The 15,370-nt window shown below is 48.8% G+C and overlaps 1 protein-coding gene across 2 annotated transcripts in view; it reads right to left on the bottom strand.

Moving 5' to 3' along the window:
- SMG1 (SMG1 nonsense mediated mRNA decay associated PI3K related kinase) overlaps nt 1–14,949 on the bottom strand; it is a 117,293-nt gene extending 102,344 nt beyond the window's left edge. The window contains exon 1 of one of the 2 annotated variants that reach the window (XM_029058053.1): nt 14,670–14,949. In XM_029058053.1, coding sequence (XP_028913886.1) covers nt 14,670–14,749 — 80 coding nt within the window. In that variant the 5' untranslated portion in view covers nt 14,750–14,949. The remainder of the gene's footprint in view (nt 1–14,669) is intronic. The other variant, XM_029058054.2, reaches the window with a different exon arrangement.
- Between the last annotated feature and the right edge of the window lie 421 nt (nt 14,950–15,370).

The following is a 15,370-nucleotide window of genomic DNA, read 5'->3' as shown; positions in this document are numbered from 1 at the left end:
AGACGAGCACAGTGCTCAGGGGAGGGGAAGGGAGAGGGGGAGGAGCAGAGGTGAGGGGGGGAAAAAGGGGGCTTAGCTGAGGGGAGGGGAAGGGGGGCAGAGGGGGAGCAGAGGGAAAAGGGGAAGCTCAGGCTGGGAAGGCCTCTTGGAGGAGGTGAGCTCTCAGTAGGGCTTTGAAGAGGGGAAGAGGGGTTGTGATGGAGGGGCAACCATTTGAGGTTTCTGAGAAGTAGGGAGAAGGGCGCAGACCCACATACTAGAAAAATGATTCGGGTAGCAGAGTGAAGAACGCCCTGGAGAGGGAAGAGGCCGGGGGCAGTGAGGCAAGAGAGGAGGCTGATGCAGTAGTCCACACAGCTACGACGTGCGTCGGAACCAGAGTTGGGGCAGTTTGAATGAAGAGGAGGAGGTGGGTTCTAGAGAGCTGATGAAGACAGAACTGAAAGAATCCGGTGACTACGTAGGGCGGAAGAAAGAGAGGAGTCAAGGATGATGGCACGGCTCCAGGCTTGGGAGACGGGAAAGACGGTGGTGATGTCAGAAGTGAACGAAGACCGAGCAGTTAATATGTAATGAAAGAGTAGCCCTGATTCAAGCGATTATGTAATTTGCATTTTAAATACGTAATGATTCCGCATGGCAGTGTTCTTGGCGTTACCTGTGATAATATTACCAGTGGGGCTATGGCCTACTAAGACTAAAGGTGACTGCTATAAACCTGCCAATTCTAGAAGTGACAGGGTAAGACCTGACACAGATTAAGCCCCACTGTAGTTGCTTTGGTGGTAGGAAAAAAAGATGGAAATGGGGAAAAATCATTAAGAGGGGAATTGTCTATCATCCCACAGCTAGATGTTAGAAGTGTCTGATCTGACGGGGGGCGGGGGACGGGAAATCAATCGATTGCCTTTATTGAGCACTCGCTGTGTGCAGAGCACTGAAATAAGCGCTTGGGAGAGTACAATATAACAGACTTGGCAGACATATTCTCTGCCCGCAATGAGCTTAGAGTCTAGAGAAAGTTCCTGTGAAGAGGATGGCTCCTCTTCCTCCTCTCATTTGGGGTACTTCCCTCTGTACTCTAAGACCTCTAGACTGTAAGCTCCTTGTGGGCAGGGAACACGTCAACCGACTCTATCCTACTGTACTCTCCCAAGCGCTCGGTCGAGTACTCTGCACACAGTAGAAGCTCAATAAATACAATTGATTGATTTCCTGGCCCTGAGCCAACCAACTCTACTGTACTGTACTCTCCCAAGTGCTTAGTACGGTGCTCTGCACACAGTAAGCGCTCAATAAATACAACTGAATAAAAGTACATGCTCGATAAATACAAATGACTGATTTCCCGGCCCTGAGACAATTTACTTAGACTAAGGCAGGGTCAATTTATTTCTTCCCTTATCAGGACCAGAGGACTTCTGCCTGGCAAGAAAAGGGAGGGGAGGGAGAAAGCACCGCTCCACCTTCCCCGGCCCAGACAGGATGATTACTTTAAAGATATAACAATAATAATAATAATAATGGTATTTGTTAAACACTTACTATGTGCCATACACTGTACTACTAAGTGCTGGGGTGGATACGAGTTAATTAGGTTGGACAAAGTTCCTGTCCCATGGAGGGCAGGGCTCACAGTCTGAACCCCCATTTTACAGATGAAGTACCTTGGGCCCAGAGAAGTGAAGTGACTTGCCCAAGGTCACACACCAGACAAGTGGTGGAGCTGTGTCTTTGGGCAACATTATTATTATTCCCCCTGACTCAGCTACCCTAGGGGGCAAAAGGCACCAAATCCACGAGGGGGCAGGGGTACGAGAGATCACCCAAACGAGCCTACCCTGTCCCTTGGAGCTAGAGAGGGACTAGAAGAGAAGCCAAGATGTTGTCTCCGCTTGCCAGCCTGAAAAGGAAAGAAAAAGGAGGAAGCCCCTACTGCCCTTCTCACGCCCAAAGGGGTCCAAAGCCACGGGAGCCAGGAATCCCATCTGCCCGCCTCACCCCTCCTCCTTCCGCCCAAGCAACGCCGGGAATCCCCGGGGGACGAGGCGGGGGTTGGAGCGCCACAGCGCCGGTGCCAACTTCAAATCTGCAGGCCTCGGGTCCGGCCCGTTTCCAAGCTCCGGCCATTCCGTCGCTGGCCGGGCTACGGCAGCAGGTGACGGAAAAAGCAGGAAATGGCCTGGAGCCCCCGAGTTCCGCCCCAGCCTCGCCCCTGGAGAAAATCGCTCCCCGAGGGGGCCGCCTCGACAGACTCATCCAAGGAAAAGTTCTGCGGCCTCAGTGAGCACCTTACTTTCCTCTCCCACTCCCTGACTCTCCAGATTGACAACTCCTCCCTTCAGTTCCTTTTTTGCCTCTCCTCCTTCCTCCCTGCCTTGTCCTCTCCCCTCCCGGCCAAGCCCTGCCACGCCCCCAAACTCAATATGAAAACTTGGCACCTCTCTGGATCTACCCTCTCTTTACAAACATCTGGACTGGTCCCGTGCCAGAGGCGGGAAGCTTTCGGTTGGCCCGCCCCTGATCCAGATTACTCCAGCTCTTCGCAAGGAGCGAGATTAAAACCCAGGAATAAAGGATCAAACACATCGGCACTCCACTGAGCTGAAGCGAAGCCAAGTGGATGCCACGATACAGTGGACTATACCTTTAGGGAACTGTGTTTATTTTCATGCCTGTATAAGCAGACGACCTTTTCATAACCGTGCTATTTATCAGGCGCTTACAATGTGCTAAATGCTGGTATGGATACAAGATGCGAAGTCAAAACACAGATCTGGCCCTACACAGGGTTCACATTTTGGCTTCTCTCTACCTTACAGATGAGGAAGTTGAGGCCCAGAGGAATTGAGTGATTTGCCCAAGGCGGCTCTTTCCACTAGGCCTGGCTGCCCCCGGGCGAGACGTGATGCAACTTACTATACAGTGACCAAATAAAAATCGATTTTAGCATCACAGTTTGAATGATTTCTAACTTCATCACGCTGTGATACTGACTTGCCTTGTCTCAGCATGAAAGTAAATCCCCTCTCCTCCCATCCTACGTACGGAGGTGTCAAAATAAGCCACACATTTTTAAATGCTGTCGTCATCAATTCTGTTGAAATTAAAAGAAATCACCGATTACCACTCTAAAAATCCAAATGAAATCCGTTTTAGACACGAGGAATTCTGCTCCGCTCTCTGGGGGAGAAGCCAGAGGTGCGAGAAACCAGAAATTATGAAATTCTACTCGAGAATCTTCAGAGAATATATTCTTTTAAGAGAAGATTTGGAAGGGCCAGATAACGAATAAGGAATGAAATGCTACTTGCGAGAGATAAAAGGAAACAGAAAAACGCCCTTTAAAAACATTACAAAGAATTGTTCCTTGTGCTCCAAGAAGCCATCACTGATAGTGAAGTTCATCTATGGGTATGTGTGAGGCTGGAAAGGCCCATGGGGGACCCATAGTCCTGCCTGTGCTGGGCACACAGAAAAATCATCCATTATTGAACTGCACAGTTGCTGCTTGCAGTACCTGGCTCCGTTTGTTATTTGGCCTTCCCGCCTCAGGATCCCTACCAAGTTTCCGCCCCCCAAAGCAGTGTTCCTTTCTCGAACGCCGTCACGGTGCTGGTCTACCTGTGCCATTTGACTCCCAGCGCCGAGGCGAGATGCGGCCTCGACTGACCCTTGGTTTTACTGAATCCCTGAAACGTTCCCTCTGTCCTCTTTGCTTTCCGTTTCCCAATTTCAGCTCATCATCCAGCAGGCACTACTGCTACTACTATTATCCATTCCCCTCGCGACCCACCCGGCACAGCTTCCATGTTCGGGAAAATGACATGGAAGTCTGCGATCCCGGCTTGCCATTTGATGCTCAATCTATGAAAATGAGAAGCACCGCAGCCTAGTAGCTACAGCATGGGCCCGGGAGTCAGAAGGACCTGGGTTCTGATCCCAGCTCCTCCACTTGTCTGTGTGGACCTTGGGCAAGTCACTTCATTTCTCTGGGCCTCAGTTACCTCGTCTGTAAAATGGGGATTCAGACTGTGAGCCCCACGTGGGTCAGGGACCGGGTCCAACCCGATTTGCTTGCACCCACCCCAGCGCTTAGTATAATGCCTGGCACATAATAAGTGCTTAACAAATACTATAATTATTATTATTATTACTACTTTTCTGGGCCTCGGTTAATCCCCATTTTACAAATGAGGTAAAACTGTGAATCCCATGTGGGAATGTCAATCATTCATTCATTCAATCGTTTTTATTGAGTGCTTTGTGCAGATCACTGTACTAAATGCTGGGGAAAGTACGATACAGCAGTCAAGAGAGACAATCCCCGCCCCCAACGAGCTCACAGTCTACTTGATTAGCTTGCAGGCACCCCACCACTTGGTACAGTGCCTCGCACATGGTAAGCGCTTAACAAAGACCCTAAAAAAAAATGCTCAGCAAGTCAAACGCTGCATCCACGGAGAGTCGTTAGACAGCGCTACAGCAATACAGACCTTCAGATCACACTGTCACACCACCCTTTTTCAAGTCGCCCATCTAATATGTTGGCCTTCTTGATTTGAGCATCTATTCCCTTTCTATCACATCACTGGTCAGTAGGCCTAGATAAGAGAATTCTGCCACGACACTGTCAATATAGACTTCTGGCGCAACACGGAGCTGCCCTGGTATGATACCTGACTTTGGTTTCCTTAGCCTTACCGTCCGCCCACACTGGGGCAGAGCACTGTACCACGCGCTGGGAAGGAATACGCGGGTGGGAACTGGACGCGGTTCCTGTCCCTCGGGGGCTGGCAATCTTTAGGTGGGGAGAAGCGACTGGAGACGGATACCTCAGGAGTGATGAAACTCAATTCAAGATAAACCACAAGGACACACGCAAAATAAGCCCCAAATGAGTACGGTTCTGGAGCTAGAAGAGAAGAATTTTCGGCCCCTCGTAGCTCAGAATTCAAGGCCCCGTTCATAGCCACAGCGACCGCGAGGGCAGCCACAGGTCTTTCCTCACTATCATCATCTCAACATCACTGCACCGCTTTAGCACTAACAACTTCCTTTTGCACCTTTGTACATATCATTATACCTATCCCACCACTTAAGCACTTCCTCCTATTTGCAAAGTTTATACCTGTCTCCCAGGCTGAAGGGTCAACTCCCTGTGGGCAGAAACCACGGCTTCGCTTTTACAGTACTCTCCAAAATCTTTACCCTGGAAATGAAAAATCGTTGTCTTTTTTTTTAAAAAAAGGACAGTGCTCTGCACATACTCGGGGCTGAGTATATACCGTTGATTGACTGACCAAGTTTAACAACTGAATTACCTTATGTTGCTTCGTATCTACCAATACCGCAGTCACATTATTTCATACGTGGATCTAATCTTGTGTGATATTTCTTTTACATAAAGGCTGCTAAATTGTTTACTTTTATAGAAATGGTATTTGTTAAGCCCTAAGCGTCGGGGACTATACTAAGCGCTGGGAAAAAACGAGTTAATCAGGTTGGTCGCAGTCCCTGCCCCACTACTATTACTGACACTTTTGAATGCTTTAGACTGGGGTAAAAACAAGAAAATGAATTAAGACGGGGTTCTTGGCCCACAAAGGATTCACAATAGAAACGGGGAAGGATGCATAGACTGGAAACCACCATGAAAACACATCCAAAGATTCAGCAATAAAAATATTATTTAAAAAAAAATCCGTTCAACTTCTTCAACCGGGGGCATTTTGGGGTATTTCAGCTTGTCAACGGTCCCAGCTTTCAAACGGCCGTTACCTTCTCAAAATGTCTACAAGAACAGAGGTCCTGTCTGTCCCTGTGAGGCGTGAATCTGGAGGATGGCCAATACCTTCTTTAGACCATATTGTCAGGTGGGTGCAATAAAGGTTAGAGGCCTGGGCCTTAAAAGTGGAGTAGTTACATTGCTCTGATATAGTAAGCGCAAACTCAATACCATCGCTTGTTTGCTAATGGTTGTACGGTCCCTTACAGACGGGGAGAAGGGAAAGCACGGAGTGCGCAGCGACGTTATTTCTAGGACCATCGCTTCACCTGAGAGAGCCCTGCACAGGTTGGAAATTCTCCCAACTCAAGCAGCCCTGGATGAATCACTGACATATCAAGCAGGGGCATTCCAAATGCAACCTAGATGAGGCAGCAGGCTGGATCTCCCAAGGAGCAGCCGAAGCCCACGAGCGGTGGTCCCCCGAAATTTGCAGCACTAGCAGTAGGGCGTAGTGGATAGAGCGTGGGCCTGGGAGTCAGAAAGTCATGGGTTCTAATCCCGGCGCCACCACTTGTCTACTGTGTGACCTTAGGCAAGTCATTTCACTTCTCTGGGCCTCAGTGACCTCATCTATAAAATGGGGGAAAAGGGCGTGAGCCCTACGTGGGCTACGGACCGTGTCCAACCTGATTAAGTTGTATCTACTCCACAGCTCAGAACGGTGCTCAGCACACAGTAAGCATTTTAACAAGCACCATAATAATAATTAGCATCCACCCCGTTGACAAGAGCAAAACTTCTGTATTCATTCATTCACTCTTATTTATGAGCGGTTGCTGTGTGCACAGCACTGTACTAAGCGCTTGGGGGAATACAATACAGCAATAAACACACACATTCCCTGTCCACAACGGGCTTACGGTCTACAGTGGGGGAGAGAGACGTCAATACAAATGAATGTACGGCAGCATCTTCAGAAAGGTCTTGACTTTGGGTACACTGATTCTCCATTCCAGCCAAAAGAGAGTGACACAGAGAGAGAGAGCGTGTACGTGTTGGGGGCGATGGGGGGGGGGGCCCGCGGGGAGGAAGGTGGACACAAATGCAGAGGTAATGCACAGAAATTGAAACTCAGCCCAAGTCCAAAGACTCTCAGTTCTCCTCTAACACGGGCATTGTTCTAGTACATTCTTATTATTAAATCTGTTAAGCACTTATCATATGTCAACCACTGTTCAAAGCGCCTGGGTAGAGGCAAGTTAATCAGGTTGGACAAAGTCTCTGTCCCACATGATACTCACAGTCTAAGCAGCAGAGAGAGTGGGTAATGAATCCTCTTTTACAGTTGAAGGAACTGAGGCTCTCAGAGAAGTTAAGTGACTTGCCCAGGATCACAGAGCAAGTAAGCGGCAGTGCCGGGATCAGGTCCTCCGACTCCCAGGACCGTGATATTTCCGCCAGGGCACACAGCTTTATGCACCTCGAATGACACCCCACAGGTAGGCAAAACCATTTCTTACATGAAATTCTATTCAGAAAGAGGTACGTTCTTGGAAGAAATTTCCCTAACTCCTTAACCACATCCTAGCCAAGTTATTGAAGAACTGAGGATACTTATGAGTCAAGCCTGGCCTATGGAAGGCTCTAAGGCTTGGAATTTTCTAAATATAAGAAACTGGAAGGTTTGAAATCCCCTAAAAAGTTAAACAGACCTAAAATCAGAGTGCCTGGTGTTCAAAAAGGAACCGAAACAAGGCTAATAGAATGAGATAAATTGAAAAACCACCTTTGCATTCTGAAAGGAAATCTATGGCATACATACTAGTATTGAGAACAAGTTACTAACTGTATTCAAAGTTTCTTTTTTATTATCAGATACTGATGGTGCCAAAGAAACAGTTGAGACTAACAGTGACTATACCGATTGATCCTCATGGTTTCGAGAGTCTAAATTTATAGATGATCAGGATTTTGGTGGGCAATGTCAATTCCGAAACCAGAAAGACATCCCTATTCCCCGCCTTACTCTGCCATAATTGAAAATGTACCTGAGACTCCCTTCCTCAACTGCTGATTCACAAAATAGGGCTCTAAGGGGCCCTAACCATGTTAATGCAACTCACAGTAATTTAATAATAATAATGTTAATGTTGGTATTTGTAAAGCGCTTACTATGTGCAGAGCACTGTTCTAAGCGCTTGGGGAGATACAGGGTGATCAGGTTGTCCCACGTGGGGCTCACAGTTTTAATCCCCGTTTTACAGATGAGGGAACTGAGGCACAGAGAAGTTAAGTGACTTGCCCACAGTCACACAGCTGACAAGTGGCAGAGCCGGCGTTCGAACCCAGGACCTCTGACTCCAAAGCCCGTGCTCTTTCCACTGAGCCACGCTGCTTCTCGACAAACCCATTCTTCCAAAGTTAACATACATGGAATCAATCAATGGTATCTGTTAGGTGCTTAAAGTGTGCAGAGCACTGTACTAAACATTTGGGGGAGTACAACAGACCAAGAGTTAGTAGACACACTCCCTACTCACAAAGAGCTCTGTCTGGAAAAATGCACGAACAACTTTGAAACCAATCTTTTTGACCATAACGAGGAGACATTCTGCTCTCAAGCAGCTTACTTAACCTCTCGAAGCCAGAGTTCCCGAATCTGTAAAATGGGGAGAGTTATACTTAGGTGCTGATTAAAACAAAGGCGAAACTCTCGGCAAGCGATCAAGAGTAGTATCTGAGCTCCTCTGCGAGAGTAAAATAGAGTTTAGCAGACACGATACCTGCCCTAAAGGAGTTTATCATCTGGTGGAGGTGGAAGGACACTGAGTTAACTTAAAGACAGAAACGGACGGGAACACGAGTTAGGACTCACATAGTAGAGCGCGCACAGAGATACGGACAGAGATGTTACCTGGGGCATAATCTGGGAGGTAGAGAAATTAATCAGACGACTGCCTGGAAGACATGTGATTTCAGAAGGGCTTGAAGAAGGAGAGAGCTGTGGTCTGGTGGATCTGAGCGCTGAGGGAGTTTCAGGACAGGGGAAGATTATGAGCAAGAGGTTACAGACAGGAGAGATGAGAAAGATGGTGAGCTGGGGTATAGTGGGAGAAGAGAACGGATAAGGAGGGGTGGTAGGACTGAGCTCTGAAATACCAAGGGTAATAGAGATGCTTATTTAGAATAGCGGGCTACTTCTAGGGCGATTTTAGTCTGTTCTGATGTTGGGTTACATTCGGTCTGTTCCGCCACATGGAGCATTTCCTGTCGCTCTGTGTGAAGTACCTTCTGTGGCCACGAACTGACTAAATGGAACCCCAGATTTCACTGGCACAGCTAACAGGAACTGACAGGAATTTTTCAATCTTGGTCTTTTTTCAAAGTTCAAGCCAAGGGAAGTGGAACAAAATGTTACACCCAAGGTGAAATCAAAACACAGACCAAGTTGGGGCCCAGGGGCTTCGAGAAAAACAAGGATCATCATCCCATAGTCAACTAATCGGATTTTGCAAATTCTACTTGGGGAGGTGGGCTACGGTCACGGGTTCGAATCCCGGCTACGCCACTCGTCAGCTGTGTGACCGTGGGCAAGTCACTTTACTTCTCTGGGCCTCAGTTCCCTCATCAGTCAAATGGGAATTAAGACTGTGAGCCTCATGTGGGACAACCTGAGTAGCCTGTATCTACCCCAGCGCTTAGAACAGTGCTCTGCACATAGTAAGTGCTTAACAAATACCAACATTATGAGAGAAGCAGCGTGGCTCAGTGGAGCGAGCACGGGCTTGGGAGTCAGAGGTCACGGGTTCGAACCCCGGCTCTGCCACTTGTCTGCAGTGTGACTTTGGGCAAGCCACTTAACTTCTCTGTGCCTCAGTTCCCAATCTGTAAAATGGGGATGCAGACTGTGAGCCTCACGTGGGACAACCTGATTACCCTGTATCTACCCCAGTGCTTAGAACAGTGCTCTGCACATAGTAAGCGCTTAACAAATACCAATATTATTATTATTACAGTCCAAATAGCTACATTTCCAATTCAATACACAACTTTATACTCCCCAGCACTTTAAAGGACTTGTTTATTACAACCACTATAACAGTGTAGCACGCGAGTGGCACACAAAACTTACCAACCTTCCCTCTCCCTCCCTGCCGGAAGAGGCAGGGGTAATAGATTAAAATTTGCATTCATTTCTACGTCCCTGGCACACATGATTACCCTCCCTGAAACTATATATTAGTTTGCACAATCAAGTTCATCTTTAGGTACTAGAATGATTGGGCTTTGTGAGTTTACAAGTGATCAGGCAAATACAGCTAACGCCTATACCCAGAAAAATAAAAGTACGGTCCGTAGGAGGTGTCACAAAACCCCTCGTGCTAAGATGTCAATCAAAAATCTGTCCCCCTAAGTCACATCTTCCTTCCTCTCATTACTTTCCTCACCCTCAAAGCTTTACCTGAAGGCACACCTCCTCCAAGAGGTCTTCCCTAAGCCCTTCTTTCCTCTTCTCTCACTCCCTTCTGCGTCACCGTGATTTGCTCCCTTTATTCGTCCCTCCCTCAGCCCCACAGCACCGATGCACATATCTGTAATTTATTCGTTTATATTTCTATCTCCTCCCCCACTAGACTGTAACCTCCTGGTGGGCAGGGAATGTGTCTACCAACTCTGTTATACTGTACTCTCCCAAGTGCTTAGTGCTCTGGAAACAGTAAGACAATTACAATTGGTTGATTATCATCCTCTCATAACTTCTGCACCACTTTAGCACTTTTGTACTATATCATTAAATTATATCGTTACCCTTTGTACATATCATTAAATCTACCCGACTGTTTGAGCACTTCTTCCTCCACCTGTAAATTTCACATCCATCTCCCAGGCAAGACGGTCAACTGCCTAAGGGCAGGAACTATGTCAGCTCCTCTACTGTACTCGCCCAAATCTTTACAATGCCAGGGGAAAAAAACACTTTTTAAAACTACAGTGCTCTGCACACATGGGGTGCTGAATAAATACTACTGAGTGATTGACCAGATTTATTAACTGAATATGTTGCTTCATATCTACCAATACTCTAGTCACACTATCCAACACATGGCTGTAATCGATGTTCCTAAATTGTTTACTCCTTTTTTAATTTTTTTAATGGCATCTGTTAAGTTCTTATTAGGTGCCAGGCACTGTACTAAGCACTGGGGATGATTCAAGCTAATCGGATGAGGATTAGTCCCTGACCCACCTAGGGTTCGCAATCTTAATCCCCATTTTCCAGATGAGGTAACTGAGGCACAGAGACATTAAGGGACTCGCTCAGGGTCACCCAGCAGATGAGTGGTGGGGCTGGGATTAGAGCTCAGGTCCTCTGACTCCCAGCCCTGAGCTCTTTCCATTAGGCGACACCGCTTCTCAGCCTATGACTGATTTTAGAAATACCTCTTTGTGCATAAATAGAGAAAAAATCATTTTCCAAAAGTAGTTTTAAAATTAGTCATTTCTAAGTTTCCCCCCACCATAGTGAAATTTAGGTAGGACTCATTTCCCGTGCTCATTCTTTGGTGGTACTAACAGCTCAATGTACAAGAAATCATCATCATCCTAATGACGGTATTTGTTAAGCGCTTACTATGTGCCAACCAGCGTTCTAAGCACCGGGGTAGATGCAAAGTAATCAGGTTCTGCCACGTGGGGCTCCCAGTCTTAGGCCCCATTTTACAGATGAGGTAACTGAGTCACAGAGAAGTTAAGTGATTTGCCCAAAGTCACACAGCTGATAAGTGGCAAAGCCGGGATTGGAACTCACGACCTGTGACTCCCAAGCCCGTGCTCTTTCCACGACGCCACCCTGCTTCTCAAAGAAAGAGAGGCAGGGGGCCTAAACAGCTTACAGTAAATAAAAGGTGTCCTTAGACTAAAATCGAATAGCTCAGTGAATGTCGTCGCTTTCTGCATTTGAACAATCCTCTCCTTCGGTAGAGGCCAGGGACCAGAAGCCCAGGGCCAGGAGGTCCTGTCCAATTCACCTGAGTCTGCAATGAAGTGATCCAGATGGGAAACTGGGGGTCATTCAGTGCTCAGAACAGTGCTTGGCACATAGTAAGCGCTTAAATACCAACATTATTATTATCATTATTATCCGCCTCACAGTCAGGAACTGATGTCAACCTATTTTTGGAGACCCAACAGCGGCAAAGAATCAAGAGATCCTCCCGGAATCCTTAAACTTTTTGACGAACAACTCCGGGAACAAAACTGGACCTCGAACTCATTTCAATCATTAGTATTTATTGAGCGCTGACTGTGTGAGAGCCCTGTACTAAGCACTTGGGAGAGTTCAGTACAACCAAGTGGGGGAGACATCTTCCCTGCCCAAAAGGAGCTTATTTTATTAACGAAAATAAAGTAACAGCAAATTTTCAGGGAGTCAGGCAAAATCTTGGAAGCAGGCTGCAAACTGGGAAAGCAGAAGAGATTGGGCCTGGGAGGTGGAGGACCTGGGTTTTAATCCCGACTCTGCCACTCGACTGCTGTGTGACACCGTCCAGTCACTTAACCTCTCTGTGCCTCGGCTATCGCGTCAGTAAAATGGGGGATTAAGACTATGAGCCCGTGTGGGAGATGAACCGTGTCCAATCTCACTAGCTAGTATCTACTCCAGCGCTCAGTACAGTGCCTGGCACAAAATAAGCCCTTACCTAGCTTGAAAAGAATGTTCGATGGTCTTTATTTTCAGCAGCCATATGACAAAAGTAGGAATACGGGGGTGGAAAATCGAGGTCTCTCAGAAGACAGAGAATCAATTAAAAATCAACTAAATCAGGTGAAAGTTCATGTTGTAAAAGTTCATGTATTTTCAGCAATTTACTTAATGTAATGATACATGCTGAAAATGTATTAAAATAAAAGCATAAAATGGACTCTCCGATGCTCCACAACACGGGCCATTTTTCAAAGACGAGATAAAATATACCAAAAAAATACCCAAATCATTACTCTTTACTACCTTCCACACTTTCAAATGGCGATGTTAGAAAACGCAAGCTAAACTTAGACATATCTGGAAGTTTGGCAGTAATCTGGTGCACCGACTTCCTGGCCCTTAAAGCCTATACAATTTCCTAACCACAAAGATGGAAATTTTCATATGTGGCAAACTATCCCCACATTTAAAAAATACACAACGGCTTTCCTGATTTCGAGAGGGAAAAAAAACCCCTTTAAAGCCAGTCCCCTTTATAGATTTATTCTTCTCTAAACTGGAAAGACAGAGGGGACTATTTCACCTCCATTTTTACTCTAATTTTTTTATTCCTCTAGGTAGGTTACTTTGCAAAATAAACCCTGGAAGTCCCCCTAAACCCACTCTTCCAGCACACTGGCAATGTGGCCTAGATCAGTGTTCCTTAAATTTGAACACTGTGGCCCAGAGGGTTTCCATGCGGTCTGCCTGGGGGAGTGACCGACAGTAAATGTATTTTAGTGTGCTGGCGGGCTTCATCGGTTTGTTCGTGTTTTTTTTTAATAACTGCCTGATTTTCAGCGCTTCGAACAGTGCTCTGCGCATAGTAAGCGCTTAACAAATACCAACATTATTATTTAAAATGGGCACCACCAATACATCACCCCAGTCAAATCAGAGCCACAGCAATTTTTTTCTTTGAGAACCAAGGGTCCTGATTTATTCCCCCAATTCCCACTGGTCCATCTGTGAGCCAAACAACTCTTTATTAGCGGGAGCAAATCAAGTGCCCAATTACATCTGAACCAAAAAGTGATTCACAAGTGTCCTGGGGGGCAAATGCCACGGAAACAGAACCCAAGGAACGGGTGACCTGGGCGTTTGGAAATCCCTTTAGCCGTTCCCTGAGATTTTCCAATAATTTGATTAGATCTGCTGGGTTTCTCCCAATCACGGGGGGAATTCCCTCTCTCTGGATTCACCGGACGATGGAATTGGAAGGTCCTGGATGGAATTGGAGTGTGTGTGTCTGCCTAACTGTCCTGGCAGAAATCTCCTTTTTAGAGCACGGGGGTTTACAGGCATGTGCCCCCGCTGAGCTCGTTATGGGCAGGGAATGTGCCTGGCGCTCTGGTGTGCTCTCTCAAGGGCTCGGCACAGTGCTTTGCACACATCCAGGGCACGATTACTAATGATAATAATCCCTCCTCCATGCACGCACGCCAGCACCCACTCGCGCGCAATTCTTCCCCCTCTCCGCCTGAAATGAAACAGGAAAATTCAGATGGGGGGGGGAGGGGAGGCAAAAGGAGGCCTGCTGGCTTCTTTTTTTCCCCTCCTCCTTAACGCAGCGTTCAGAACGGTGTTCGGCCCATAGTAAGCGCTTACCAGCTACGCTCGTTATTCTTAGCGATAAACGGGAGGCTGGGGAGGGTGCCACCTCTTCCTGGGCATCGGGACTAGGGGGGGAGAGGTTGGCAGCCCCCATTCATTCAGTTGTATTTATTGGGCGCTGGGTGCAGAGCACTGTCCTAAGCGTTTGGAATGGACAGATCGGCGAGAGAGAGACAGTCCCTGCCCATCGACGGGTTTACAGTCTAAACATGCGGCCAACACGATCCCCTCCTACACAGGCCCCCTGGAGTGGTGTCTACACCGTCCCCTCCCTTCCCAAGGCCTAAGCTCCCCTTCTGTGCCCCCCTCCCCGACCGATTTAGGCCGCGCCTCCTCTTCCTCCTCCTCTCCTTCCCCCTCCCAAACCATCGGCATGGAGGAGGAGCAGGGTGGAGGGAGAGGAGCCGATTTAGGCCTCACGGCCCCCTCTCCAACCTCACTTCGGCCAAGGGGGTCCGGCTTAGGCCGCGGCCGGTCCTGGGGGGGGGGCGTCTAGGCCGCGCGTCCGCCGGCGGGGACTGTGGTCGCCGCCCCCCCCCGCTCGACACAACGTGCAGAGGAGGGTGTGAGCCCGCTCACCTGGGTGGCCAGTCATTCCAGCTCCGCGGGTACTTGGTGCCGCCGCCGCTCAGCCGAGACCCCGGGGCTCTGCGGCTCATTACCTTCCCCGACACGACATGGCCAAGCGCCGCCGCCCGAATGGAGAGTGGCCCGAACCCGCCGACACAACGCTGCGGCCTCGGGGGACACACGGGGGCAGGCCGTTCCGGGTTCCGCGGGGACCCGCAGAGGAGGGAGGAGGAAGAGGAGGTGTCTTCGGGGGGTGAGGAGGACGAGGAGGAGAAGGAGGAGGAGGAGGAGAAGGCGGCTCACGGGGCGCCAGCTTCCCCGCCTCCCGGGCCGCTCCGGCTCCGCCCGCCGCAAGGCACGCTGGGAGGGCCGCCCTGCCCTCGGCCTTCACCACCCCCAAGCCTCCCTGGGCCGGTCCTTGCCACCCCTCCGCCCCTCCTGCCCTGCCCCCGGGGGTCCCGGGGGTCCCGCCTCGCCCTCCCTCCACACCCCAACACGCTCCCCTGCCCTCCCCGGGCCCCTCCGTGCGGGCCTCGCAGCCGCCATTGACACTCCTCGGCCCGCAAGGGATCACGGGAGAGGGGTGCCATGGCCCGCCCGCTGGGGCCTGCCCCCGTCGAAAAGCAGAAGAAAGGCGTTTCTTAATAAAAAGAATACCAAGCATGATAATGTTGGGGTCTGGGAGGCCCTCGCGACAGTCCCCGTCGGCG

Source organism: Ornithorhynchus anatinus, chromosome 2, assembly GCF_004115215.2.
Source record: "Ornithorhynchus anatinus isolate Pmale09 chromosome 2, mOrnAna1.pri.v4, whole genome shotgun sequence".
NCBI lineage: Eukaryota > Metazoa > Chordata > Mammalia > Monotremata > Ornithorhynchidae > Ornithorhynchus > Ornithorhynchus anatinus.
The sequence above is the reverse complement of the archived record's forward strand: the minus strand, read 5'-3'. Positions and strand labels throughout refer to the sequence as shown.